This window comes from Sus scrofa, unplaced genomic scaffold (genome assembly GCF_000003025.6).
Source record: "Sus scrofa isolate TJ Tabasco breed Duroc unplaced genomic scaffold, Sscrofa11.1 Contig944, whole genome shotgun sequence".
Lineage (NCBI taxonomy): Eukaryota > Metazoa > Chordata > Mammalia > Artiodactyla > Suidae > Sus > Sus scrofa.
Genome location: NW_018085356.1, coordinates 444194 through 470216, shown reverse-complemented (window position 1 = coordinate 470216; position 26023 = coordinate 444194). Strand labels below are relative to the sequence as shown.

General features: G+C 57.1%; 2 protein-coding genes and 1 long non-coding RNA gene across 8 annotated transcripts in view; 1 reads left to right on the top strand and 2 right to left on the bottom strand.

Annotated features, from left to right (window-relative positions):
• Positions 1-4681, bottom strand: part of MCM3AP (minichromosome maintenance complex component 3 associated protein) — a 50062-nt gene extending 45381 nt beyond the window's left edge. For 2 of the 5 annotated variants that reach the window (XM_021082491.1, XM_021082494.1), the window contains exons 1-3: positions 4310-4460; positions 1588-2910; positions 1120-1343 (exon numbers count right to left, since the gene is read on the bottom strand). In XM_021082491.1, the coding sequence (XP_020938150.1) occupies positions 1120-1343; positions 1588-2803 (1440 nt within the window). In that variant the 5' untranslated portion in view covers positions 2804-2910; positions 4310-4460. Of the gene's footprint in view, positions 1-1119; positions 1344-1587; positions 2911-4006; positions 4154-4309; positions 4462-4552 lie in introns of those variants that run through there. The other 3 variants (XR_002341354.1, XM_021082493.1, XM_021082492.1) reach the window with 3 other exon arrangements.
• Positions 4459-9797, top strand: YBEY (ybeY metallopeptidase (putative)). The gene is made up of 5 exons (XM_021082495.1): positions 4459-5002; positions 6438-6566; positions 7456-7524; positions 8457-8553; positions 8701-9797. The coding sequence occupies exons 1-4, from the start codon at positions 4793-4795 to the stop codon at positions 8541-8543; spliced, it is 495 nt and encodes a 164-aa protein (XP_020938154.1). The 5' UTR covers positions 4459-4792; the 3' UTR covers positions 8544-8553; positions 8701-9797.
• Positions 9798-11711: 1914 nt separating this feature from the next.
• CUNH21orf58 lies at positions 11712-24375 on the bottom strand. Of its 2 annotated transcripts, XR_002341356.1 has the most exons (9): positions 22800-24375; positions 21692-21752; positions 20515-20588; positions 19138-19296; positions 17912-18023; positions 13351-13472; positions 12801-13018; positions 12412-12476; positions 11712-12115 (listed from the first exon to the last, which is right to left on the bottom strand). It is a non-coding gene; the product is annotated as a chromosome unknown C21orf58 homolog (long non-coding RNA). The 2 variants fall into 2 exon arrangements; XR_002341355.1 differs by lacking the exon at positions 11712-12115 and having other exon boundaries at positions 12293-12476.
• Between the last annotated feature and the right edge of the window lie 1648 nt (positions 24376-26023).

The window sequence follows — 26023 nt, the reverse complement described above, 5'->3', positions numbered from 1 at the left end:
TGCCACGTAGCGCTGACATCCCCACTCTGACCTGGGCTGTTCCTTGACTTCAGAAGCTGCTAAGGACTCCCCCAGAGGAGGGTCACAGTTTATGTGTGTGATGCCATTTGTGTAAAAACCACGTGACTATGTGTCTACAAAGACATTCATCAAAATGTGCACAGCTGATCTGGAGGAGAGAACTATGGTGGCCCCTCCCGTAAGGACTTCTGGGGATTTTTTCCCCTATATTGACAAGTAATGATGGAAAATGACTTCCATCATTTTCAAAAGTACGAGAGGGAGTTCCTACCGTGGCTCAGCGGTAAGAAATCAGAGTAGTTTCCATGAGAACGCAGGTTCGATCCTGGCCTCGCTCAGTGGCGTAAGGATCCAGTGCTGCAGCGAGCTATGGTGTAGGTGGCAGACTCAGCTCATACCCCATGTTGCTGTGGCTGTGGTGCAGCCCGGCAGCTGCAGCTCCAATTCGACCCTTAGCTGGGAACTTCCACAGGCCTTGAGTACGGCCCTAAAAATAAATAAATAAATATACAAAGTAGGAGAACATGCTTCCCACTTTATAAACTTATACACAACTTAACTTTCCCCATAAGAATATTCAGAAAAAAATAACAAAGATATAAAGCTATGTAACGGGAGCAGCCCATGTATGCCACACCCTCCAACCACTGTGTTGTGCATACATGTGCATAAACACACATGGGAGTCCAGGTTTGTACACGACTGACTAACCGGTCATCTCTGGAGGATGGGACTACAAAGGGACGTTACTTTCTCTGCATCGTTTTGAATGCTTACAGTGATCATGCACCATGAGCAAATAAAACAAAATTTAAAAAACCAAGGAAACTCGGGCTTGAAAAAGTGCTGTTACAGAAACACTTCCGTGTGCTTTAGAGAAATCTGACTTCACGGGAATCAGTCACCCAGCACAGAACCTTGCTTTCAATGGGGACTGCAAGCTTTTCACAAATGACTCTAACTGATGAAATAAACTGTGCTAGTCCAATCTTCCAAGTGAAGAGTACTTTTTAAAAGTCTAGCAAGCAAATAACTGAGAGATTAAAAAAACAGGTTTTAAAGTGGCAAAGTTCACACGAACTCTGTGGGAGTACTCACATGATCAAAAAAATACACCACGGCAAGCTTTTTGTTGCGCCTGGTGTAGATGCGCTGCACTTTCGCAATTTTGCCAAAGTGTTTCTCCAGGCTGGTCCTGTCATTGAGATAGTCAGGGATGTTCTTGCACTGAATTGCTGTGAGTTCAGTGGGAGACAAGCCCCCCAAACCCTCTGTGCTCTCACTTCTCTTACTCTGACGGCCAGGAGTCCCTCTTAGAGAATCTAGGGGATCAGAGAACAGGCACAGACATGTATCAGATGCAATGTTTTCAAACAGCAGGAGGCACCAACTAGGTAAGAGCAAAGGAAACCTTCATAGCTGTAAGCCCCGCTCCAAGACCTACGGTGTGTGAGGATCCGGAGGGTTTTACCGGGGAGTTACCAGGAAATTCAAACTAATGCCCAGGGGAATTTACCAGGAACTTGCCACAGGATTTACCAGACATTGTCCATTTGCAGAGCTCACCTTCCTTTTTATCTCTACTTTCAGCTTCTTCCTCTTTATTCACACCTGGAAGCCGGGAAGGTACCAGGACAGACTGACTGCCTCCTGGGATGGCCACGTGGTCGTTTTCCCCAGACTCGGCACAGCCGACGTCCTTTTTAGATTCCTTGTTGCCCAGTCGACTGGCTTCTTTATTGCTTTTGAAGACATCCTGTATCGTCCGGCCAAACAAAGTGCCCCCCCGGGGTCGATTCAAGCGGACAGGCCGTTTGTCTGGAGGATGATCGCCCCTCGACAGAGGGTCCAGATCTTCTGCTGCATCATGACCGTGTCTCCTTGGGGACCGATCCTGGTCCTCCTTCCTTTTCAGCCCTTTGATGAGGCTGGGAAGCGGTTCCATTTGGGAAACAGCTTCTTCACACCCCTGTCTGACACCTGTTTTGCTACCTGGGAAGGGTTCACCCAAAGACCCTGCAGATAAGGGGAAGCTAGCGAAGCTGCTACTACAACTTCCCAATAGTGATTTAGGGCCTCTCTTCTCTTCCTCTACACTTTGATTGGACAAAGCAGGGGTAAAGGCAGATGATAAATTATTATTACCTGGCTTTGAAAAGGTAAAATTTGAATTGGTGGCCGAAGTACTTGTCATCTGAGGAAATGAAAATGGGGCCAGTCCCCCAGGTCCACTACTGACTGGGTGGGAAAATGTAAAAAATCCAGAAGTAATTTGGCTCTGAGTTTTCTCTGGCTCAGATTCAGTGCCTGATATTGGCCTAAACACTGAATTTTCCAGAGGTTTAAAGCTAAACTCTGTTTTCCCAAAACCAGAGCTTGCCATTTCTCCAGTTTCTGGTCCAAAAGTAGAAGTACTTGGGAATGTCCCAAGGTTGGGTGATTTAAAACTAAACCCTGGGTTTCCAGGCACACATGAACTTGTAGGCCCAGAGGTAGCTACAAAGGCCGGAGTGTGTTCCAGACCAGAAAAGGGACCAACATTTGAGGTTTGGGAGACTCCTAATGTCTGCGCTGAAGAAGAATGACTTTGTCCAAAAGATGCGGCAAAGCTGGACACCTGTGAAAATCCTGAGCTTTTCCCAGATAACGCATTGTTTTGTCCAAAAAAAGAGGGCTGACCAAACTGAAATGCTGGCTTGGCTTGAAATGTCCCTATGGAACTACTGGGAGATGTTGGGAAAACACTAGGCTGCTGCCCACTGAAAGGATGAGTTGGATTCATCTTCTGATCCAATTATTGGAAAGTAACGACACCATGTGTACAAAAGTAGGCCTCTGTCCTCAAGCAGTCTCTTCATCTGCAGAGCTCCCCCTCCTCTTCACAATGAGCTGAAAGACAAAAATCCAAAGCATCACAGCTATGTCCTGCTGGAAAACAGAGACGAATTTTTAATCACAAGTTCGGCAAAGCAAAGGGCTAAGTATTTATTTATTTATTTAGCCACACTTAGGGAAGGTGGAAGTTCCCCCTCATGGGATGGAACCTGGGCCACAAGAGAAATCCAGAGCTGCAGTGGTGACAATACCAGATCCTTAACCCAAGGGAAATCCAAAGTACCAAAGTGTTCTTATTTTTGAGGGATACCTTTTTTCTTTTTCTGTCTTTTTTTTTTTTTTTTTTTTTTTTTTTTGACTGGGGGAGAAGTTGGTACAAATAAATTACTTTTTTTTTTTTTTGTCTTTTTGTTGTTGTTGTTACTATTTCTTGGGCCGCTCCCACGGCATATGGAGGTTCCCAGGCTAGGAGTTGAATCGGAGCTGTAGCCACCAGCCTACGCCAGAGCCACAGCAACTCGGGATCCGAGCCGCGTCTGCAACCTACACCACAGCTCTTGGCAACGCCGGATCGTTAACCCACTGAGCAAGGGCAGGGACCGAACCCGCAACCTCATGGTTCCTAGTCGGATTCGTTAACCACTGCGCCACAACGGGAACTCCTAAATTACTTTCTTAAAGAGATTTAAAGGGAGATCCAGGAGTTCCCTTGTGGCACAGTGGAAACGAATCCGACAAGGAACCATGAGGTTACTGGGTTCGAAGCCTGGCCTCGCTCAGTGGGTTAAGGATCCTGCCTTGCCCTGAGCTGTGGTGTAGGTAGCAGACGCAGTTCGGATCTGGTTGCTGTGGCTGTGGTGTAGGCTGGCCGCTACAGCTCCAATTCCACCCCTAGCCTGGGAACTTCCATATGCCGCGGGTGCGGCCCTAAAAAGCAAAAAAGTTCGATCCTTTATAACTTCAAAAAATAAAAATCAAAAGTTTACTGAATCAGTAAATTCATGAAAAACCTCAAGTAGCAATAAGAAAATAAACGCCGTTACATTTTTTCAACTTAAAGAAAGGAGTTTCTAAGGTCTTTCAAGCTCTACAGCCAGAGAATTACAATGTAACACTGTCAAAACCTGAGTGTTTCAGTGTTTCCTCCCACCTAATTTTTCTCCCTACAGTAACCAGAGCGCCAAATACTCTCTCCGGACAAAGAAATAACTTGCGTTTCTACAGCCAGAAACTGGCTCAAAGGACAAGACTGTCCTCGCGGAGAAGCTGACCCCAACCCGACCACGGAGGGGCAGGGGCGCGGGTGCAGCGCGAGGCGAATCTCCGCCTGCGCAGCGGCGGAGCCCGGCTCCCGCCGTTCCCCCTGCGCTCCCGGCCCCGCGCCGTTGGGGACATCGCGCGGCAGTGGGGCAGGGCGCGGCCTCCGCCCTCCCGGACCCTGTGCGGAGCTCACCGTCCGGCTCAGGGACGCCGCCGCCCGCCGTCTCGGGACCCGTCGGCGCCGGGCTGGAGCCGCACCCAAGGACCGCGGCAGAGAGAGCCACCGTTTCCCTATGCGCCGCGAGCCGAAAACTCGGCGGACCCACTTCCGGTCCGTCTTCAGCCGCCCCCCGGCCCCGGCTGGGCCGCACCGCGCGCGAGTTCCGCTTTCCGGCCGGGCGGCGGCGCTGGAGCTTCCGGTGCGCGGCGTCCTTACCCGGCTTCCGCCCGGTAAGGGCGCGAGGCTTCCTTCTTCTTTCCCGAAGTGGGGCGGGGTGCGTCCCGTGTCTCCCCGCTCCGCGCCCCGTCCCACCCGGCCCTCGCTCCCCTCTGCGCCGGCTTCCCACGGGCACGCCTGACTCTGGGCCTCGTCGCCTGTCCCTTCCTGCGGCTAAAGGTCAACCCCGCGAGTGTCCAGCCGTCGCACCGGCACGGTGACCTCCGCTCTCCGGGCGCCATGGCGCTGGCGCTGCGCGACCTGCAGCGCGCGGTCCCGCTCAGGAGGGCGCGGCTGCGGCGGGCGCTGGAGGCCCTGCGGGCGGCGCTCGGGGTGCAGCGGTTCGCCGTCGGCGTCGTCTGCGTGGACAACGAGCGCATTCGGCAAATTAATAGGATCTACCGACGGAAAAATGCCCCCACCGACGTGCTTGCCTTCCCCTTTCACGAGGTAAGTGTTTGAGTGTTTGCCTCTTCTCGTCTAGTCTGCCTTCTCCTGTAAGTTTCCTTCCGTAACTACACCACAGACGTGATTTGAAGTCTTGTTTTGGAAAACCTCCGGTCTCCCCCAGAGTAGAGTGCAGCATGACCATCGCTGGAGGAGGAAGGGGATTGGGTTCTCCATCCTTGTACTGTCAGTGAATTAAAGAGATCGCCGAGTTCCCGTTGTAGCTCAACGGGTTAAGGACCCGTGGTTGTCTCTGAGGATGCGCGTTCAGTCCCTGACCTGGCTCAGTGGGTTAAGGATCCGGTGTTGCTGGTGGCTGGTGCAGGCCGTCGCTGCAGCTCCAATTCAACTCCTGGTCCGGGAACTTTCCTGTGCACAGGTGCCAGAAAAAGGGGGAAAAAAAAGAGAGGAGATCAAGAACGTGCTTCTCCAGTTTTAACTGTCATTCAGTAATGGATACGTATGGATCCAAAATTTTAACTGACTCTAAAAATAAAAGGAGTCAGTGGATGACTATTTTAAGCAAACTGTGCCATCTGTCAGGTTATTGCATTCTTGGGTGAATGATTCATTGGCTGCTTCTCACATTGTCAGCAGCAGGGTAAATGGGGGCACCTGTTGGGAAAGCAGTCTGGCAGTTTACTTGAAGTAAATCTTTTTTTTTTTCTTTTCTTTTTTAGGGCTGCACCTGTGGCATATGGAGGTTCTCAGGGTAGGGGTTGAATTGGAGCTGCAGCTGCCCACCTACACCACAGCCACCACAACGTGGGATCCTAGCGGTGTCTGCAACCTACACCACAGCTCATGGCAACGCCGGATCCTTAATCCACTGAGCAAGGCCAGGGATCAAACCTGTTTCCTCGCGGATACTAGTCAGATTTGTTTCCACTGCACCACAACGGGAACTCCAAAGTAAATCTTGATGTACTGTTTAATCCATTGTTGTCAGTTCTAAGGAAATCAATCGAAAGAGTAAAGAAAATAAAATGCTACTGTGTAACATAAAAATGTATTAAAGTATCGACTTATTTCCCCTAGTAGGCAGTAAAAATATTAACACCCTAAAGATCAAGCCACGGGTGACTGGCTTAGCGCGAACCAGCCTCGGGATCGCGCTGCTCTTTACGGTTTTGTGTGGGACAACGGGGACGACTTTGTTTCTGCAACAGAAAAGTGAACTTGCCTCTGTGTGGTTGAACTCGGTGGAATCTGTGGAGCTGGGTACTTGTACACTAGGAAGGATGAAAGAAATGGACAGTGGTTCCTTTGGCAGGGTGGACACATCTTAGGCCACTCGTGTGGGGTGCCTCTGCCGTTGTCCCCCACTTCTTGGCCTTGGGACTAGCAACACAGGGTCTCTCAGAATGAAATCTATAGGCCTGTGGTCGGTTAGCATTTCGAGGTCGTGTTCTCCAAATGTGTGTTTCCTCATTTTCAGAATCTAAAAGCAGGCGAAATTCCCCAGCCTGCTTTTGCAGATGACTATAATTTGGGAGACATTTTCCTGGGAGTGGAGTATATCTTGCAGCAGCGCCAAGAAAACGAAGATTATTATGACCTGCTCACTGTAAGTGGGATGCGGAATGGCAGCGCCTGGCTCAGAACAGAGGCCAGCGTCCTTGGTCCGGGCCGTGGGAAGAGGCCGCAGGGGCCACGCCAGCATCCACCCCCTGGTCCCCATGTGGGACACGGGTGGCTGGGGGCAGCGCCCGCCCATCCTCCTGCAGAGCGAGGCGAGCCCAGGCCGTGGGGTCTGCGTTGCTGTGGCAGCGCTGGGTGAGGATGTGTAACTGAGGGTGGAGCTCCCACAAGGGCCTGGTTCTTAGCTTTTTCCTCTGGAGAACGAGCTTCTTACTAAACCTTCCCCCGTGGCCGCTCGCAGGCCTCCAGGCCCTTCAGATTTGTCCTCCGCTCATGTGCAAAAGGGCAGAGGGCATGCTCTGAAGGGGGTGTGTTTCAACGTCCCCGTGGATTCAACTGAGGCCTCTTCCTGTGGCCGCACAGCCGCACCCGCACCCTGAGGTACTGTCTCCGGGAGTCCTGGTGCTGGAGGCTTAAAGCAGGGCTTCCCAGCAGGACGCGGCGCAGGTCAGGGTGCCGGCAGGAGGGGCTGTGCTCGCTCCTGCACAGACACGACCGCGCAGCACAGGCCTCAGCTCTGGGATCCCTGCGGGCGGCAGCTGTGCCCCTTCCACTGCCCCCTGCCCGCCCTCCTCGGGCCCTCATCCCCCGGCACGGGCCCTGGCTCTCCCCACTGCGCCCAGCTCCTCGGGGACCTGCCCCGCTGGTCCTGCACGTCGTCCTCCTCACCGCCCGCCCACGGCCTGCAGGCGCCCAGAGGGGGCTCGAAGCCCCACTGCCAGGCGTCTGCCGAGCTCTCTCTGACTCCCTTCCTCCGCCTCTCTGGCCCATGGTCCAGACCACCCCCTGAGGCGGCTTCTTAACTGTTCTGACAGGTGACTGCTACCCACGGGCTCTGTCACCTGCTGGGCTTCACCCACAGCACGGAGGCGGAGTGGCAGAAGGTAGGAACCAGGCCCTGTCCCCAGCACGTGGGGAGGGTTGCAGTCCCAGGAACCGAGGCTGCTCCACTTTCCCTGTCCGTCCAGAGCAAAAACCAAGTGGAGAAAGACAGGGAAAGAGGGATTCCTAAGGCCTGCTTTCCACAAAGGCTCCGTGTTTGAGATACTACTCCCCTAATCTGTTAACTGCATTATCTATTCACCATTAAAAGAAAGGTCTGACGAGAGACCCTACACAGTAAATTCTATGAAATAAACGGCTTAAAGCGAGAGAATCTTTACAAGGGACCCTGGGAGAGTTGTCGGTGGGAAGCAGGATTTAGAGCGTGCGGGTGTCGGCCACAGACCCTACAGGAAGTTTCGTGGTGGTTTGTTTCCTTGCAGGGCGCCAGCATTTACTCTGTTTATAAAGGTCTGTGGTGGTAGACCCACCGCGGCGTGTCTTACAGCTCAAATTATGTTTATCATCCAACGGGCTCTCCGAAAGGCCTAGAAACATCTTTTCATTACCAAAGACGTCTTGATGCACTTGGGCTCTCACCACCTTCCTGGGCGGCGGGTCCGTGCTGGCCGCCCCCCGGCTCCACACCCCTCCCATCAGAGGCCCGCACTGCCAAGGCCCCTTGCCCTCTGCCCCACACCCGCCGCCCTCCCATTCCCCTCCAGCCTGCTCTGTCCCCCGGAGGGGCTGTCCTCACCCACCCCCTGGGCAGGGCCACCCAGTCTGGCCTGTTCTGGGACCCTGTGCCTGAGACCAACAGCCTCAGCCGCCCCCCACCGCCCTGGCTCCACAGACAGCAGGTCGGCACTCCTGGGGCACAGAGCCAGGATCCGCCCTGGGCTGTGTGCCAACCCACGGGCTCAGGGAGGGAACCCCGGCTGGAGGAGTCCAGGCCGCTGGGCAAATTCAGAACTGGCTCTGCCTCGTGTTTCAGATGCACCAGAAGGAGAAGCAGGTCCTGGAGGAGCTGGGCCAGCGTCTGGGGACCAGGCTCCAGCCCCTGAGCAGGGGCCTCTTCTGATGGAACAGCGGTAAGTGTGGATGGAAGATGGACCCTCCCTTTGGCCCCAAGCATCAGGGGCTCCCCCAAACCAAGGTCTCTGGGTCCTGCAGAAGGGCCAGCCCTAGCGAGTGCTGAATTCCATAAATGAAACCTGTTTCTTTCTTTTTCGTTTTAGGGAGGCACCCGTGGCATATGGTAGTTCCAAGGGTGGGGACTGAATCTGACCTGCAGTTGTGGAAACGCTGGATGGTTTTTTTTTAGGGCTGCACTTGCAACATATGGACGTTCCCAGGCTAGGGGTCAAAGTGGAGCCACGGCCTACACCACAGCAAGTCAACATCTGAGCTGCATCTGCAACCTAGACCACAGCTCACGGCAATGCCGGATCCTTAACCCTCTGAGCAAGGCCAGGGCTCCAACCCCCATCCTCTTGGATGCTAGTCAGGGGTTCATTACTGCTGAGCCACAGCGGGAACTCCAACACTGGCTCCTTTGACCCTCTGCGCCATGGCAGGAACTCCAAACAGAACTTGTTTCTTAAAATACGAGAAATACATCTCCAGTCAGATCACAGCAGGTGTGTTCTTTCCAGTATCGCAGATAAAACAGTTCTAAGCTCCGAGTGGAGGGTGGGTGTGTAAACCGCCTCCCCGGGGCTTTGCCTCCTGGCAAAGAGGCATCTCTCTCCTGCCTGAGCAGCTGCCCCGCTGGGCAAGCCCCCACTTCCTAGTGGAGCCCTGTTGGCTTCGGACCCATCCAGCCCTCAGGAGCACTGGGACCTGGAGCCTCCATAAGGGAGGGACAGGGCTGACCGTCGAGGTGGCTGCATGGCCAGGCCGACGCTCCCAGGTGACCACAGCACATCTGCCGTCACCTGCCCCGCCCATCGGTCCCTAGGTATACACGGTGCCTGAGTTCTCTGCAGACCCCGGCACCACGTGGCTGAGCCCCTGCGGCTGCATTCTGTCCTCTGTCAGTGTCCCTGCCTTCTAAATATTAAGTTAAAGCTGGGAGTTAGCCTAGAGCTTTATCCAGAGCTGTGCCTGAGCTGGGGCATTAGACCTGGCAGGGGCGGGCACGGAGCCAGCCTGGCGCCTCCATCGCCAGGACCTCCCGAGCATGTGCTGACCGCAGGTCCCTCCACGGAGCTCCGGAGAGGTCACGGCCTCACAGGAACCCTTTCTGGCCCTAAACCCAGGACACTAGGATTCTAAGAATTTGATTTCACCCATAAATGGATTTTAGAAACATGAAAACTCATTTCCTACTGAATTTGTGTCCTGAGCCTGGACTTTCCTTCCCTGGCTCTCGGGGAGATGAGGCATTGTTGACCTGCCTTTGGCCGGCTGAGCTTGTTCTCAGTTTAAAGTCTCCCATGGCAAAGACCAGAGAGGATCCACAAAGCTCTTGCTCTCTGGGCCTGAGGGACTGTGGGGGTGCTAAGACCTGCTGGTCCTGTTGGCGGGCATTCAGGGGGCCGTCCATCTGCCGTTTCAGCCGACCCATGACCTCTGGTCACACCTAGAATATAGGTGGGATTCCTCCGGGGAGCCGGGCCTGAGCAGAATTTCTGGGGGCCCAAAGTGGGAGGTCCAGCCTTTAGAGAGATGCCTGTGAATGCTGCCCAAGAGCTGAGCCAGCCTCCCTCCCCTCCACCCCGCCACAGCCCACAGCAGTGCCCCCAGGGCCTGACCTTGCCAGCTCCCAGTGCCCCAGGTGTGCCCCAACCCTCCCCTTGTTGGTGTCCGCGCCCCAGGCCGGCCTGCATTCCTCCTGCACCAGTGCCCTGTCTTCATTGGCCTTCCCTCCCCAGAAGGGCAGCCATCCATGTCTTATGGCCACTGTCTGCTGGTTCTTTAGTTCAGGGGTGTTTCTGCATTTGTTAAGGAAACCACTGTGTTTTAGTGGAGAATATGAGCACGTGTCCTGACCTGAGCCTGGGAGAAGCAGGGTCCACCAGCAGCCCTGCCATTTGCCCTGGCCGGGCTGCTGTGCTTCTGGTTCATCCCACTGGCTGTTCCTGCTTTAGGAGCTGGCGCGTCCCCGGTGCTTCACCAAGCTGGGCGCGTTCAGCTTCTGAGGCTGAGACGCCCTGGAGGCACGTTAGAGTGGCCAGGTCAGCAGGACCCCCTCCAGGGCCCGGGGCACAGCCGTTGGGAGAAAACTTTCTCTGCTCACACCGCTTCTGCCGCTGACTGTCCGGGTGAGCGCAAACCAAGACTCAAGCCCTCAAAACTGCCCCCACTCGAGACAGGGTCCCAGCCGTCCAGTTCACTGGAATTCAGGTGCCCACGGCCCCTTCCCTGGTTCTATAATCTGCTCGAGTGGCCCACAGAACTCAGGGGAACACAGGTTTATCAGGAAGGATGCAGACGAAGATGACAGGGCAAGGTCTAGGAGGGTCCCCCACACGGGAGCTGAGAGCTGGGCATGGCCCCTCCCCGAAGTGGCCGCCAGCCCGGCCTCTCAGGGCTGGTCATGGAGGTTCTGTCACCAGGCATCTGCTGATGAAGTCATTGGCCATTGGTGACGGACCGACTTCAGCCCCTCCCCGCTCCCTGAGGTCGGGCGCGGGGCTGAAAGTTAACGCCTCTCATCACTGTTGGCTCCTCTGATGACCAGCCCTGTCCTGAAGCTCTGCAGGCGCCCACAGAGGCACCGCTCCACAGAGTCTCAGGACAGCAAACCGAACAGGGTTCCTGGTCTGCGGAATCCCACGTGACCACTGCCGCGGGGGGCGGGACCCCCAGAGGCGCCTTGCCAGGTTCTCAGGGCACCCAACTCTCCTGGGCACAGGGAGGCGTTTCCTTCGTCCTTGCTGACCCAGCAGGCAGGCGCGAGGACGGAAAGCAGGCCCGCTGGCCTCTGTCCTCGTGAGCTCCCGGAGGTCAGAGCACTGGGAGCGAGCGTCAGGTGCCTGGGCTCCTGGGTGGGGCTGGTCTTGTGAGAAGGATAGGCCGGGACAGAACCCTGGGGCTCCCAGAGGAGGAAAGCGCTAGAAGAGGAGTTGACGGTGGGTCTGCCTGCGGGAGGGGCCCCAACACCCAGGAGCCTGAGGCGGACACCCCCACCGCACAGGAAGCGAGGGGACCGCCCAGAGCGTGACTGGATCTGCGCTGAGGACAGTCCTGGGGCTGAGCCCTTAAGCCTCATGTCGACGGTGTCAGACCCAGCTGGGGTCACAGGATTGCTCGTGCGGAAATCTCTGCACAGTTGGTGACAGAAGTGGAATGGTCTGGTCGGGGACCCACAGGAGGGAAAAGCTGGGCTTCCCAGCCCAGGAGGCGGGCGAATCAGTTCGCTGGTTTACCAGGCCGGCCAAGGGCAGTCAGCGTCTATCAAGTGTCTCCCTCTGTTGCATTAGCGATTATGTTGGAAAGGTCACCATAAAAACAGGACACGAGCCAGCTGTTTAGATGTACAAATGAGGAGACAGGAGGCTGATGGGACGCGCCAGGCCAGGCCCCTGGCTCTCTTGTCATCCGGGCACGGCCGGCCCAAGGGAGCTCAAGGTCGTCGTGCTTCCTCTGACGTCCAGGCGACGGTGAGGGTCCAAGGATGCAGACAGGGACAGGCCCCTGCTCACAAGCCTGGGGGGGCCCAGGTATCCCCAAAGGGGCCAGTGAGAACACGCCCGACACCTAAAAATGGCCTTCTCTGAGCCCTCCCCTGGCCCTCAGGCACCACGCTGCGACTGTCTGGTGTCTCCCGGAGACATTGACGCTTTATGGGGCTAAATCTAGGGGTCTTCTCTCTCCTGGTCCTGAGCCATCTTCCCCGTGAGCTCTGTGTCTGCTGATCCTCACAGCCCCGCATCCAGACCTCACTGCCGGGCCGCTGCCTGGCTTTCTGCCCACACCCCTGGGGAGACAGGCCTGCTGCTCACCTGAGCCCAGCTGTGGAGGTCACAGACCCGGAGCAGGTGCGGGTAGGACACCGTCAGACGCCACCCTGAGGGGAAGGGAGATGCCTTGGGGCGCCGTGCTGCCCGTGTCTGGCTCGCGGCATGGGGCCCCTCTAAGCCCTGCTTACAGCGGATGCTCCCAGGGCCACCCCTGCTGGGGGGACCAATGACACGAGGCTCCCCGGGAGCTCAGTGTGGGGTCCTCACTCAGCCGTGGCGACCAGGACGCAGGCGCCAGATGCCCCCAGCCCCTTCGGAGCTGGCAAGGCCCTGCCACAGTCCCGGCTGCAGGCTACTGGCCTGACCGCGGCCCCAGGGTCCTACCGCCCAGCAGGCCCAGGACACTGGCCTGGAGTCCGGCCAGGACTTACGTGCTGAGAGCAGCCGCTGAGGGGCCAGCCACGTGCCGCATGGTGGGCAGGAAGCCAGTGGCGGAGACCACCGGGGGCCACATGGAGTAACCCACGGGGCAGCCTGGCCCCGGCCCGGCCTGCGGTGGGACTAGGGGTGCGTAGTGGTGGTGGTGATGCACGGAGGGCCGCTTCTGCCTCTCAGCTCTCGGGACAGTGGGGCGGGCCCACGGCGGGTCCTGGGCAGGAAACACACCCGGGGACGTTTCAGCAGGGACCCTGGGCCGCTCCCGGGGCCCCTCCCCCTCACACGGTCCTGACTGAGGCTGGGGCCGGAGTCAGAGCTGTGATGGGCAGGGGAGGGCTAGGCTCCAGCAGAGCTCCACCGGCCCCAGGAGGCAGCTTCCTGGGCCCTGAACTGCACAGCCCGCTCTTCCACTGGGGCGGGACCCAGGAGCACTGGGAGGCTTCAGGGCGGATCGCAGACCCGGAGACCTGCACAGATGCACACGTCCCTGGAAGAAAAGCCACCAGGTCCTCTGTCTTGGTCTGAGGGGTCTCCTCTGCCTACCTGTCGGGTGAGGTGCAGGGGGGCGGGCGCGAGCGCTGGCGGGGGCAGGGCTCTGAGCATCAGCTGCTGCATGAGGATCTGGTGCACCTGCGCGCTCTGCATCAGCATCATCTCCACCATGTCTGAAGGGAGAGTGCCCGGGGGGGGCAGGGGGTCACTCAGACAGCTGAGGACCCAGCGCTCCTGGGACAAAGCTCCAGGGGAGCAGACGCGGTGCGTCCCGAGCCGGCAGAGTCTGCGGGTCTGCAGGTTCCCAGTGGAGCCTTCACGCTCCTGGAGTCCTTGGCTCCACTGGGCCACATGGTGGCCCAACAGTGTCCATGTCCTAACCCCCAGGACCTCTGAACACGGTCTGACTTGGAAAAAAGGGCCCTGCGGATGTGATAAGGATCTGGAGGTGAGGTCACCCAAGTGAGCCAGTGTCTCCATGAGCCAGAGGCAGAGGGAGCTTCGAGGCAGGAGGGGATGAGGCAGGGAAGACAGAGGAGGGCAGAGGCTGGAGGGACCCCGGAGCCCCAGGAGCTGAGGGGCAGGAAGGACTGTCAGCTGGGGCCTCGGGGGAGCAGGGTCCTGGGACACCTTGATTTTGGACTGGGGGAGCACACAGCTCTCTGGCTCTTAGCGCCCCCACCTGCAGTCCTTTCTTGCAGCCCCAGGAAGCCATATGTTCACCAACTCCAGATACCAGGAAATAGTATTTTTTGTCAGTGTGAGGCAAACACTGCTCCTTTCCACAGCAACTGGGCCCTGGGAATGAGGCCCTCCAGGCCGTCAGCCCCCACGAAGGAAGGTGGAAGGCAGCCCGGGGCCAAGGCTGCTGTTCGGGGGGGCTGGGGGGGCCTTCCTGCTCAGACGGCAGCTCTCCCGGCACCGTGCAGTCCGGTCCCCAACATGCATCTTTCTCTCTGTATCACACACCCTGTCTCTCTGGAGCCCAGCCTGACAGATTCTGGCACAGGGCCAGGGAGCCAGGCACCAGTGCAGAAGCTATGTCTGCAGCCCCTCTGGGACAAAGAGCTGAGGTGACCCACGTGGGCCCACAGGGAGCCCGAGAGGGCGGCTTCCCCGGTCAGCCCCACGGGACTCGTCCCCCCCCCCCCAGGAGAATGGAGCGAAAAAAGATTAGTCGACAGGAGGGGGTGCGCTGTGACATCACGGCAGAGGGCACACGACAGTGCAGAGGGCACACGGTCTCCAGTCCACAGCCAAAAATAGTGTCCATCCCCAACTGGCAACACACACAAGCCTATTCCTGGTGGATCACAGATCTAAGTGTGGAAGGGAAACAGGGCCACAGAGGAAAATACAGAACAATGACCTTGACGGGGTAAAGACGCCTGAAACAAGACACAAAAGGCACCGACCATAAGGAAAAAGCCGAAAGAACAGAACTTCATTAAAATTAAGAACTTCTGGGAGTTCCCGCTGTGGTGCAGCAGAATGGAATCCGACTAGGAACCACAAAGTTGCGGGGTCGATCCCTGGCCTCGCTCAGTGGGTTAAGGATCCAGCGTTGCCGTGAGCTGTGGTGTAGGTTGTAGAGGTGGCTCGGATCCTGCGTTGCTGTGGCTGTGGTGTAGGCTGGCGGCTGTAGCTCCAAATCAACCCCTAGCCTGGGAACCTCCATATGCCGTGGGTTTGGCCCTAAAAAGCAAAAAAAGAAAAAGAAAAACAAAACGGTAAAATTAAGAACTTCTGTTCCTCCAAAGGCACCTGCAGGCAGCGGAAGGGCCACAAAAAGGACTTGATGTTTGCAATACGTCCATCACAAAGGATCCACTTCAGAATGTGTAAAGAACCCCTAGAAATCAATGAGTGGCAGAAAACCTGAAACAAAAAGGCCAAAATACTTAGACACTTCGCCAAAAAAGGGGATTCAGGTGCCAAAAAATATACGAAAAGGTAACATGCAAATTAAAACCAGAAAGAGCTACCCTGACACGCCCACCAGGTTAGTGAAGATGAAAATCTCTGAAAACACCTCAGTGGGTGAAGGATCTGGCGTTGCTGTGAGCTGTGGTGTAGGCTGCAGACACAGCTCGGATCCCGAGTTGCTGTGGCTCTGGCGTAGGCCAGTGGCTACGGCTCCGATTAGACCCCTGGCCTGGGAACCTCCATGTGCTGCAGGTAGGGCCCTAAAAAGTGGGGGGGGGGGAAGGAATGAGGCGTGGACTCAGGCTACAGCATGGATGAACCCTGAAGATGTCATCAGCCAGACACAGCACAACCCCTGTGACTCCACTCGTGAGGCATGTAGGCCGTCAGGATCGGAAAGAGAGAACGTGAACGGCGGAGCAGGGAGGGAACGGAGCGGTCCAGGCACCAGAGCCTCGGTTGCACAGGACGAAAAGGTCTAAGGACCTGCTGCACGATGAGGTGAACATAGTTAACACTGTTCCAGCGTGGTTAAGATGGTGAAACTTTACGCTACCTTTTTTTTTTTTTTTTTAACCAAAATTGTTTTTGGCTGCACCTGTGGCACGTGGAAGTTCCCAGGCCAGGGACTGAACCCACACCACAGCAGTGACAACGCCTGATCCTTCACCTGCTGAGCCACAGGGAACTCCCACAGTTTTTAAAATTAATTAAATTTTCAAAAAAGGACCTTGAGATGGAGAGCTTATCTTGGACAATCTAGATAGTCCCCATGTCACCCAAGGGTCCTTAGAAAGTGCTGAGAGAAAATACCTATAAATCTAGACCCGAACATCCAGCAAAACTAGTGTTGAAGGATAAGGGAAATAAAAAGAAAGTGAACACTGTGGGAGCTTCGAGAGTCTGTTCTGCAGGAACTCGTAAAACACTCGTTCCCAGATGGCGTGACGGAGGCGGCTCCAGAGGGGTGGCCTGAGATGCGCGAGGGTGAGTGAATGCAGTGCACTTAGCATGTGAAGCTACACAGTGTCCCTTTCCGTGAAGTTTTTCTAGAAGGTAGAACTGACAAGGAGAGAAGTTCACCAACAAAGAGGTCGTGATAGGACTTTTGAGATTTCATATTTTTACATTTAAATATTTGATCCAGGTAGGTCCTGTTGTGGCTCAGCGGAAATGAATCCAACTACTATCCATGAGGATGTGGCTTCAATCCTCGGCCTTGCTCAGCGGGTCAGATCCAGCATTGCTGTGAGCTGTGGTGTAGGTCGTAGACGTGGCTCAGGCCCCATGTTTCTGTGGCTGTGGCGCAGGCCAGCAGCTGTAATTTTGATTTGAGCCCTAGCCTGGGAACTTCCACATGCCTTAAGTGTGGCCCCGAAAAGCAAAAAAAAAAAAAAAAAAAAAAAAAAAAAAAAATTGATCCAGGTGGAATTTGTTTTGGTTTAAGAAGTAGGATAAGGAACGTGATTTTACTTTACTGAATAGCTAGCTACTTACTGTTTGATTTTTACCAACGATTTTAATTTCATTTTTTCTCTTTTAAGGCGTGCCTGCACGCACGCGCGCGCACACACAGGGTGTGCTGGGTGCACCCTGGAGTCTGATGGTCACTCAAGTTCATCTGGAAAAACCAAGGAGGGTGGTGACAAAAGCCCTCCGGGCCACCTTTGCGTGGGCCACGGTGTGCGCAGCCACCTGGTGCCTGCTTGCGGGAGGTGGGGGGAGGGGAAATGGGCCAGAAGGAGGGCTGTGTTCACTGCCCTGGTTTAGCCATGCACTCACAGGTGTGCCCAGGTACCAAAACCATCAGGCCGCACACTTCAGCAACGTGCAGGTCATTCTATGTCACCTCAATACAGCTGTTTCATTTCTTTATTTTTGGACATGCCCATGGCATAAGGAATTTCGCTGGCCAGGGATCGAACCCAAGTTACGGCAGTGGCAATGCTGGATCCCTAACCCACGGAGACACCAGGGACTTCCTCCAAAAAGCTCAAGTATTTAGGGAGTTCCCACCGCACGCAGTGGGTTAAGAATCCAACTGCAGAAGTTCCCGCTGTGGGGCAGCTGATTGATTATCCGGCTTGTCTCTGTGTGGCAGAGGTCTCAGCACTGGCCAGAGAACTTCCACATGCCGAAGGTACGGCCATAAACAAGTAAATGAATAAATAAATAAAATTTGGTTTTTTTGTTTGTTTTTTGTCTTTTTGCCTTTTTCTAGGGCTGCTCCTGAGGCATATGGAGGTTCCTAGGCTAGGGGTAGCCACCAGCCTACGCCACAGCCACAGCAACACCAGATCCTTAACCCACTGAGCAAGGCCAGGGATCGAACCTGCAACCTCATGGTTCCTAGTCAGATTCGTTTCCACTGTGCCACGACGGGAACTCCCAATAAATAAAATGTAGGTATTGAAAAGTCATTCAAAGTGAAGAAGTGGTTTGGCCAAGGCTTTCGTGCAGCCAATAACCGGGCGATGGGGTCGCAGCCCAGTTCTGCCGGCCAGTGCAGGGTCTTTAATTAGTTTTCTGCCCTCGGAAGTAACCATCAGTAAGGACATTTTCAAGCAAGTTATTTCCATGTTGGTTTCAGCTGAGTGGCTAAAAGCGGGCCCTCAGTGACTCCCCTGCTTAGGAAGGTATTTTTCCTTTGGGTGGAGAACCTTTAACGTTCGCGAGGGACGCTTACCTTCCTTGATGCTCCCCGCGAGCCGGCTGCGGGAGGCCTGCGGAGCGGGCGGCTGCACGAGGAGCGGCGGCTGAGGCACCTGCTGGATGATGGTGGCGGGGGGCGCGGGGGCCTGGAAGAGCCGGGGTGACCCGTGACCCCGTGTGCCCAGCAGACCCGGGGTCTACGGCGACCCACGCCCGCCGCCCACTGGGGCCTCGAGGGGAGAGAGCCGGCGGGCAGGCAGGCGGGCTGGACAGGCACACGCTCAAGTCCGGGTGTCACTGAGGGCAGGCGCGCTGCCCCTCAGCTTCCTGTGTTGGAGCCCTACCCTCCGAAGTGACCGAGAGGCGGCGACAAAGGTGAAGGAGGTGGCGGGGCCGGCGCCCTCCGACTCCGCGCCAGAGGACCCGCGGGCTCCGGGTGGCCGGCACCTGCAGCCGCGACGTCGGGCCTCCGGACGTGAGAAAGCCGGGCCTGGGGTCTGGCTGCGGAGCCCCGGCCGGGCACTTGCCGGCTTCGGGCCGAGCTCTGCCTCTTCCACGCGCTCTGCCCAGTAGACGCTGCGGGGACTCGGCACGGAAACGGCCTGGGGCTTCTGCCCCGTTGAAATCAACGCCCAACAAGGTGGAGCCCGCGAGGCGGAGGTTGCCGCCTAATCCTCCCGGGCCACGAGGCCCGCCCGGCGGCCTCCTTCGCGGCCCGCGGACCGGCCAAGCGGCCTCGGCTGGGCCGGCTCCTCTCTCTGGAAAGGGGCCGCCGGCGCGAGCCCTTGGCTTCCCGCCGTCAGAGCTCCCGGAAAGCCGAATTCAGGCGCGCAGCTCTCACAAGTGGGGCATCTTCCACCTTCTAAACTCCGCCCTGGGCTTGGGGGCCAAGTTCCCGTCCCCCCCCCCGGGGGGGTCGTTATGAAGTTTTGGAAGAGTCGACCCCCTTCTCCCCAGATTCGGGCCCTTCTGACACCGAACCCCTGATAGTTCTACTCCTGGTGCAAAGGTCAGGAGGCGGCGGAGCGGGGACCCCAGCCCCTCACCCTAAGGCGCAGACAGGACGGCCCCCGCCCGCAGCCAGGGCTCGGGAGCCTGTGAGGCCTGAAGGAAGGAGACACAGAAGTCCCCGCGGGGCACGTCCCCCCGCGGTCAGAGGAGGGACCGCCCTACTTAGGCCAGAGGGCTCTGGGGCAGGGCACCCTCCCCACCGCGCTGCTGCCCGCGGCACGCACGCGGCTCCCCGGGAGGAAGACTTACCGCGTGTTGGAGGAGCAGAGGCGGGTCCAGCGGGGGCGGGGGCGGGGGCGGGGAGACCCCCACGGGCGGCACTTCTGCGGGCGGCGCTGACCCGCGGGCTCCTCTGTCGACCCCCCTCCAGGCCTGGGCCCGGGAGACCTCTTCCAGGAGGTGTTGCTCCTGCAAGGCCACAGCAGGGCCCGACTGGTTGGGGGGTGGGCGCGTGTCCGGGGCTCTCGGGGCACGAGGGTGTGGCCTCTGCGTGCGGGTGGCCCCAGGACGGTCTGTCTCTGGCGTGCTCCGCTCCCCACTGCCACCCCCTGCCCCACGGGGCTCGTGGCACAGCCTTTCTGGAATTGGAGCCTGGCCCTGGAGGCAGAGCCCGAAGGTGCTTCCCGTGGTGCACACGTGAGACATTGACCAAAACCGACTTTTTCCCAGCCGACGGAGGATATGCTCTCGCCAGCACGCCATGTCCCCTTCGCCCCCAAGCAGTGTGCCCATCATAACTACCGCTTGAACCCAAAGGCGCCCCTTTGCCGGGTCTTTCCTGCTGCCGGTGAGCCCGCGTTGGATGAAGCTGGGGCATCTCGGACTCTCCCTTCAGGGACCTTCCGGTGGCATTTCCACCTTTGATCAGGTGCCACCAAACCAGGTTTCTTCAGCTAAATTACCCCCTGTTAGCAGCTCTCTGCAGGAAACCGCCCACAGCAGGAAGCCCCCTTTCCTGTCACTGGAGCAAAGCTCTATTGTAACGAAACCAGGTCCCAGGCTCTGCTCATCTCTGCACAAGCCACCTTCAGGTCTGGTGATCCCAAGGTACCCTGCCTAGCTTGTTCTGTCTGCAGATCAAAGAAGTAGAAGTGAAAAGTCAGCCCTTAACGGGCGACCAGCTCTTTTCCCCAGCCTCCCCTTCAGGCACCTCCTGAAAAAACCTGTGACCCAGAGGCCTCCAGGGGAGCAAAGCAGGAGTGGACAAGCCCTGGCGGGAGGGGACAACTCCGAGCCCCCATCCCCAATCTCAGTGGTCAATTGACAACACTCCCCTGTTCCCTTTAAAAGCTTTCGTGGCTGGGCAGGATCTCGAAGCCGGTGCAGGAGGACGCTGCGTCCCCCGCCTCCCAGATGCTGGCACCTTTCTTTCCTACAGACATTGGTGAGCATGGATTTGGTCAGCCGTGAGCAGCAGACAGATTCGATCTGGTCAGGGCCAGCCTACAGGAAGCAGGCGTGCCTCCTCTCCCCGGGACGTCCCTCAGCTGCTCTCAGCCCTTCAGTGTCCACCCTCAAGTCCCAGCAGCAGAAGCAGGAGCCCATGCCTGCCCGGAGCAGCCCGCAGTGTCAGTGCAGGTCGGCCGTGGAGAGCTCCGCCCAGGCCCCCTTGGCCGCGCGACCTACCCAGAGTCTCTGCAGAAGATTCTTCCTCCTCCGCAGAGCGCTGCACAGGGCGGCCTCCGGCCCGTCCTCGGTTCCTGGAGGGCAGCACAGGCTTCAGGGCTCAGCACCGAGACCTCGTCCCAACACCCCAGCCTCTCCCGCCCCACCTGTCCCCAGAGGAGGAGGGACGAGCCAGGGGACAGAGCTCGGGCGCCCTGTGGGGATTATGTGGGCAATGGGGGGGGCGTTCAGGAAGCTCAGTCTTTGAGTTGGGGTCTGTCCAATGGACTGTCTTATTCCTGGAAAGGAGCCAGAAGGCACGCAGTGTGGATTGCTGCTGCACCTGTGCCAGAAGGCGGTGTGGGCTCTGCTGGACAGGTGAGAGAGAGAGGAGGCCCTCTTAGGGCTCAGGACTGGGCTGAGAGCCCACCCTCCCCCACCTGGAGCCAAGCCAAGCTGCGCGGAGGCTGGCCAGGTCACCAAGCCTCGGGGAGCACCCTCTGCAGCGTCCTTGCATGCATGCCTCTCCTGGAAAAAGGGTCTGGAAGGGGTCTGCTGGTCCCCGGGCTCCTTTCCTCTGGGTGCGGCAGGCCCGCCCCCACCCCCCAGACCTGGGGATGCCAGAGTCCCCAGTTCCCCCATCAGGAGTCCCCCCAGGAGCCCCCACTCCATGGCCCATTTGTACTCTTCCATGTTCTGCACTCTTGCCCTTGGTCAGGTGAGCTGGGATTTTATGCCAGGATTTGGGCCCTGGGCTCTGCCTGGGACCCCACGGCCCAAGGGGCTATTCTGAGTAGTAAGGAACAAGTAGTGTCTCCCAGCACCTGGCCCCGCTGTCCACTCACCTCTGGTCCCTATGGCCTGAGCAACTGACCGAGGCGTCAGGTCTGGGCGCCCACAGATGCACAGGCCCACCTGGATGGGTTGGGCCCCAAACAACCCCCGCCCCAGAGCAAGCTCAGGGCAATGTGGTCTGATGAGGATGTGGCCACGTCTGATCTAACCCGGGCCCCCATCGCCTCGTCTGCAAAACGAGAAGGATACACGTGCCCTCGTAGGCAAGCAGACTGAAGTGAGGCCAGCTGGGTGTGCGCGTATGTGTGTTACAGACACAGTAGAGTGACTTTCCACCCCTTCCCACTCTGAAAGCAAAGAAGCCTTGAGGAGGGTCTTGCTGTAGCTGAGGCGGGACTCGTACCCGTCTCCAGGCGGGGGTCCTCAGGATGCCCATCCATGTCCTCACGCTCTTGCTCCAGTTTCTGGGAGGAAAAGAGACCACACTGCAGACACGGGCTCCAGGCACAGGCTGGGTGTGAGCCACCTGGACGGGGTGCCCGACGGAGGGACTGGGAGCAGGGCCGTGGGAGGCTGTGGGGCAGGCGGCCAGGGCGGGACTGCAGCCACACTGCCACACGATGCACACCGGCTCCGCCTCGAAACCTGAGGGCTTGCTCCAGAGTCCACGGGCCCCTTCAGGCAGCTTTTGGAGGAGCTTGACCAGGAGGCCAGCTCGCTCCCACCCACCCTGACCGCTGTCCCTGAGACCTGGGCCAGGCAGCCAGGTTCTGGGCCAGTCCTGGGGTGACCCTTCAGCCCCCTCCTGGGCAGCCCACAAGCAGCCAGGCCTGGGCAGGTGCAGGGCTGCAGGGCGGCCGCAGCACAGAGTAGGCAGGAGAGGCAGGGTGGGGGGGGGCTGCTGCAGGGCCACGAGGCAGGGTGCTCACCCCAGGCGGGGCCAGAGGCTGTGGATCCTGTGCTGCCAGGGCCCGTCTCCCCTTAAACATGCCAGGAGGCTCCAAGCGGGGCCTGCATGTGCTCCAGCCTGTGAGTGTGTACCAGCCTCCCTGCATGGAAACTACCAGAAGAAGCTACTTGGTGTTGTACGAACACAAAGAAGAAAAAGTAGGACACCACAGCTCTTCATTAGGAGGCGAAAACCACTAAAAAGGAGAGTTCCCGTCGTGGCTCAGCAGAAACAACTCTGACTAGAATCCATGAGGACACAGGTTTGATCCCTGGCCTTGCTCAGTGGGTTAAGGATCCAGCGTTGCCATGAGCTGTGGTGTAGGTCACAGACGCGGCTGGGATCTGGGGTTGCTGTGGCTGTGGTGTAGGCCAGTGGCTATAGCTCCAATACGACCCCTGGCAGGGGAACCTCCTTATGCCGCGGGTGCTGTCCCAAAACAAAACAAAAACACTAAAAAAGGTTTTACCTTGGAAGCAGGTGGGTTACAGGTGTAATCTAACCTTCCAGAGCTGTGCTGCTGTAACGAGCTTTCAAAAACACGTGTGCCCGGCTGTCTTACCTTCTCCAGGAGTTTCAGGGTCAGTCGGGTCATTTGATCTGCCACTGAGGAGTCCAGCATCCTGGGACCGCAGGAGGGGTCACCGCAGGCCCACCCCCACTTCCGGCTCAGGGCCCTCAGGAAAAACCACTCAGCTAGAGAGAAGCGGCACCAAGCCTGGGCCCCTAAAGGATCCCACGCCGGGCCGGTTTATCTCCTGGAGACCAGCCTCCGGGCCCAGAGAAGAGCAAGTGGACGGGTGGCGACACAGCCGCAGGCAGAGTGTCCAGAGCTGTGGCGGTTGCCAAGTGCCACAGACTCAGGGAGGCCCCAGGTTACCAGGTTTCTGCTGAGTCCTTCCCAGGCTCGCCTGGTGCCCAAGCAGGGTTACCTGTAAACACCACTGGTCCCCAGGTGTGGCCAGGTGGGCCTCCTTGGGAAGGAGAAGTGGGTAGCAGTTGGGGCCAGAGGGGTAGAGCATGGCCCTGGGGGAGGACAGTCTGGACCCCCCACCCCAGGCAGAACCCAGAGGAGTAGGCCGGGGGAGGGGCATGAATCTCTCCCCATGCTCCTCAGGGGACCTGCCGTCCTGAGTTGGTTATGGCCTCCTGGAGCCCTCCAGCCCCGGCCCCTCCTAGGGATCCTTCCAGCCAGACAGGGCTGAAGGCTGGACTCCTTAAGGACAGGGGCAAGGCACTACCTGTCTGCAGATTTCAGGAAACCCTGGGTAGCAAAGGGGTGGCACCAGGGAGCTGGCCAATGAGGCACCTGTGGGCTTCAGGGTGTGGGCTCGAGGTGGACCCACCCCACAGGCACCAAGCCAGCATGTCACAGGACGTGGGGCCACCCTGGGCCCCCACCCCTTAGGGCAGATATGATTCCAGCACTGGGACTGCTCAGCTGGCACCCATGCTCAGAAAGGGGTGGGAGGGTCCTGGTGGCTGGGGAGTGGGGGCCCCTGGGAGTGGGTGACCCCCAGCCAGGCCAGCCCTCAGTGGGCGACCACCCGCTGGCCAGAGTGCCTTTCATAAAAGACGATGCTTGCCGGGAGGGTAGGGCCGCCACAGATGAGAGTGGCTCTTCACCTGCAAGGACCTGCCAGTTCAGAGGTACGGGTGCGGCAGCCTGGCCAGTGCAGCCAGTCTAACAGATTTGAACCCGGAGCCTGTAACAGCAGTCCCGCTGGGGCAGGAACAGTCGTCCGCGTGCTCAGCCCTCGTCAGTGCAGCTGAGCCAGAAGCTTGCTTGGGACGCCCCAAATTGGGCTAAAGTCCCCTCAACTGCCCATATACTTCTGTTTATTGTTTTATATGTGTCGTGATTCAAACAGGTGTGAGTGTGCACAAAAATGAGTTAACTTAGCCACTCAAGGTGGTCAGGAGGTAACCATACACATCCCAGGGGGTATGAGTGGGTTAGTTTAAAAAAATTACTTTTAGAATGGTTTTAGATTTACAGAAAAATTGAGAATTCAGTACAGACACTCAGGCTCCTTATTATTCGCTTATTATTACTCCACACACTCGGCCTCCCTTATTTTTTTAAATTTTTATATTTTTGTCTTTTTTTGCCTTTCTTGAGCCACTCCCGCGGCATATGGAGGTTCCCAGGCTAGGGGTCTAATCGGAGCTGAAGCTGCCAGCCTACTCCAGAGCCACAGCAACGCAGGATCCGAGCCGCGTCTGCAACCTACACCACAGCTCACGGCAACGCCGGATCCTTAACCCACTGATCGAGGCCAGGGAACGAATCCGAAACCTCATGGTTCCTAGTCAGATTCGTTAACCACTGCGCCACGATGGGAACTCCCTCGGCCTCCCTTATTATTCACTTTTTTTTCTCTCTTGGCCACCCCACGGCATATGGGGTTCCCAGCCAGGGATCAGATCCAAGCCGCAGTTGGATCCTTAACCTACGGTGCTGGGCCTGGCGTTGAACCTGTGTTCCAGTGCTCCCAAGAGGTCATGGATCCCAGTGCCCCATGGCGGGAACTCCCGTTATTCACATTTTGTGTTCGTGTGAGCCATTTGTTACACTTCATGAACCCACATTGATACCTTATCATTAACTGAAGACCATGTTTCATTTGATCGCCTTATTATTTTGCCTATGTCCCTGTTCTGTTCCAGAATCCTACCCAGGACACCATATAACACTTGGTCATCATGCTTCTGAGGTGCCTCTTGCTTTGGAGGCTGGTGGCGGTTTTGAGCACTGCCTCTGTTTGGTGTTACATTGTATCAACACCCTGGCCTTTGCCGTTTTGTGGGCTGTCCTTCTACAACTGGGATTTGTTTGGTGGTTTCTCACGAGTGGACTGGGGTTATGGGGTTACGGGTTTCCGGGAGGAAGACCACAGAGGGGAAGGGCCCTTCTCATCAGGTCCCAGGCAGGGTGTGGGCCATCAGAGGACCCACCCTGTGGAAACTGACCTGCTCACCTGGCCCAGGTGTGTCTGTCCCGTCTCTCCACTGCACAGCTATTATTTTTCTCTCCATTTCCACACTACATTCTCCTGGAGGAGGCAGCTATGCACAGTCCCTACACAGGGAGTGGGGGTTCTGTTTCCATTTTTGAGGGTGAATACATATTTAGACAGCTATTTATTTTTAAATTCTTTAAATTCTTTCTTTCTTTTTGGCCACGTCTATGGCATATGGAAATGTCCGCACTATGGCAGTGACCTGAACCACAGCAGTGACAATGCCAGATCCTTAACAGCTAGGCCACATGGGAACTCCCAGACAGCTTTTTAATTGTTAGAAATAAATTAAGTGGGAGTTCCCGTCGTGGCGCAGTGGTTAACGAATCTGACTAGGAACCATGAGGTTGCAGGTTCGGTCCCTGCCCTTGCTCAGTGGGTTAACAATCCGGCGTTGCCGTGAGCTGTGGTGTAGGTCGCAGACGCGGCTCGGATCCCGAGTTGCTGTGGCTCTGGCGTAGGCCGGTGGCTACAGCTCCGATTCTACCCCTAGCCTGGGAACCTCCATATGCCGCGGGAGCGGCCCAAGAAATGGCAAAAAGACAAAAAAAAAAAAAAAAAAAAAAAAAAAAAAAAAGAAATAAATTAAGTGCTCACTTTGGCAGCACATATACTAAAATTGGAACAAAACAGAGAAGATTAGCATGGCCCCTGTATGAGAATGACACACAAGTTTGTGAAGTGTTCCATATGTATGTCCATATGTGTACATACATATGTTCTTTTGGGCCGCACCTGCAGCATGTGGAAGTTCCCGAGCTAT

Excerpts from the sequence above, each read along its gene's own strand:
- YBEY (XM_021082495.1), top strand. The coding sequence starts at position 4,793 with ATGGCGCTGGCGCTGCGCGACCTGCAGCGCGCGGTCCCGCTCAGGAGG. Across the intron at positions 5,003-6,437 it reads TTGCCTTCCCCTTTCACGAG|AATCTAAAAGCAGGCGAAAT; the intron begins GTAAGTGTTTGA and ends CCTCATTTTCAG. Across the intron at positions 7,525-8,456 it reads CGGAGGCGGAGTGGCAGAAG|ATGCACCAGAAGGAGAAGCA; the intron begins GTAGGAACCAGG and ends CTCGTGTTTCAG.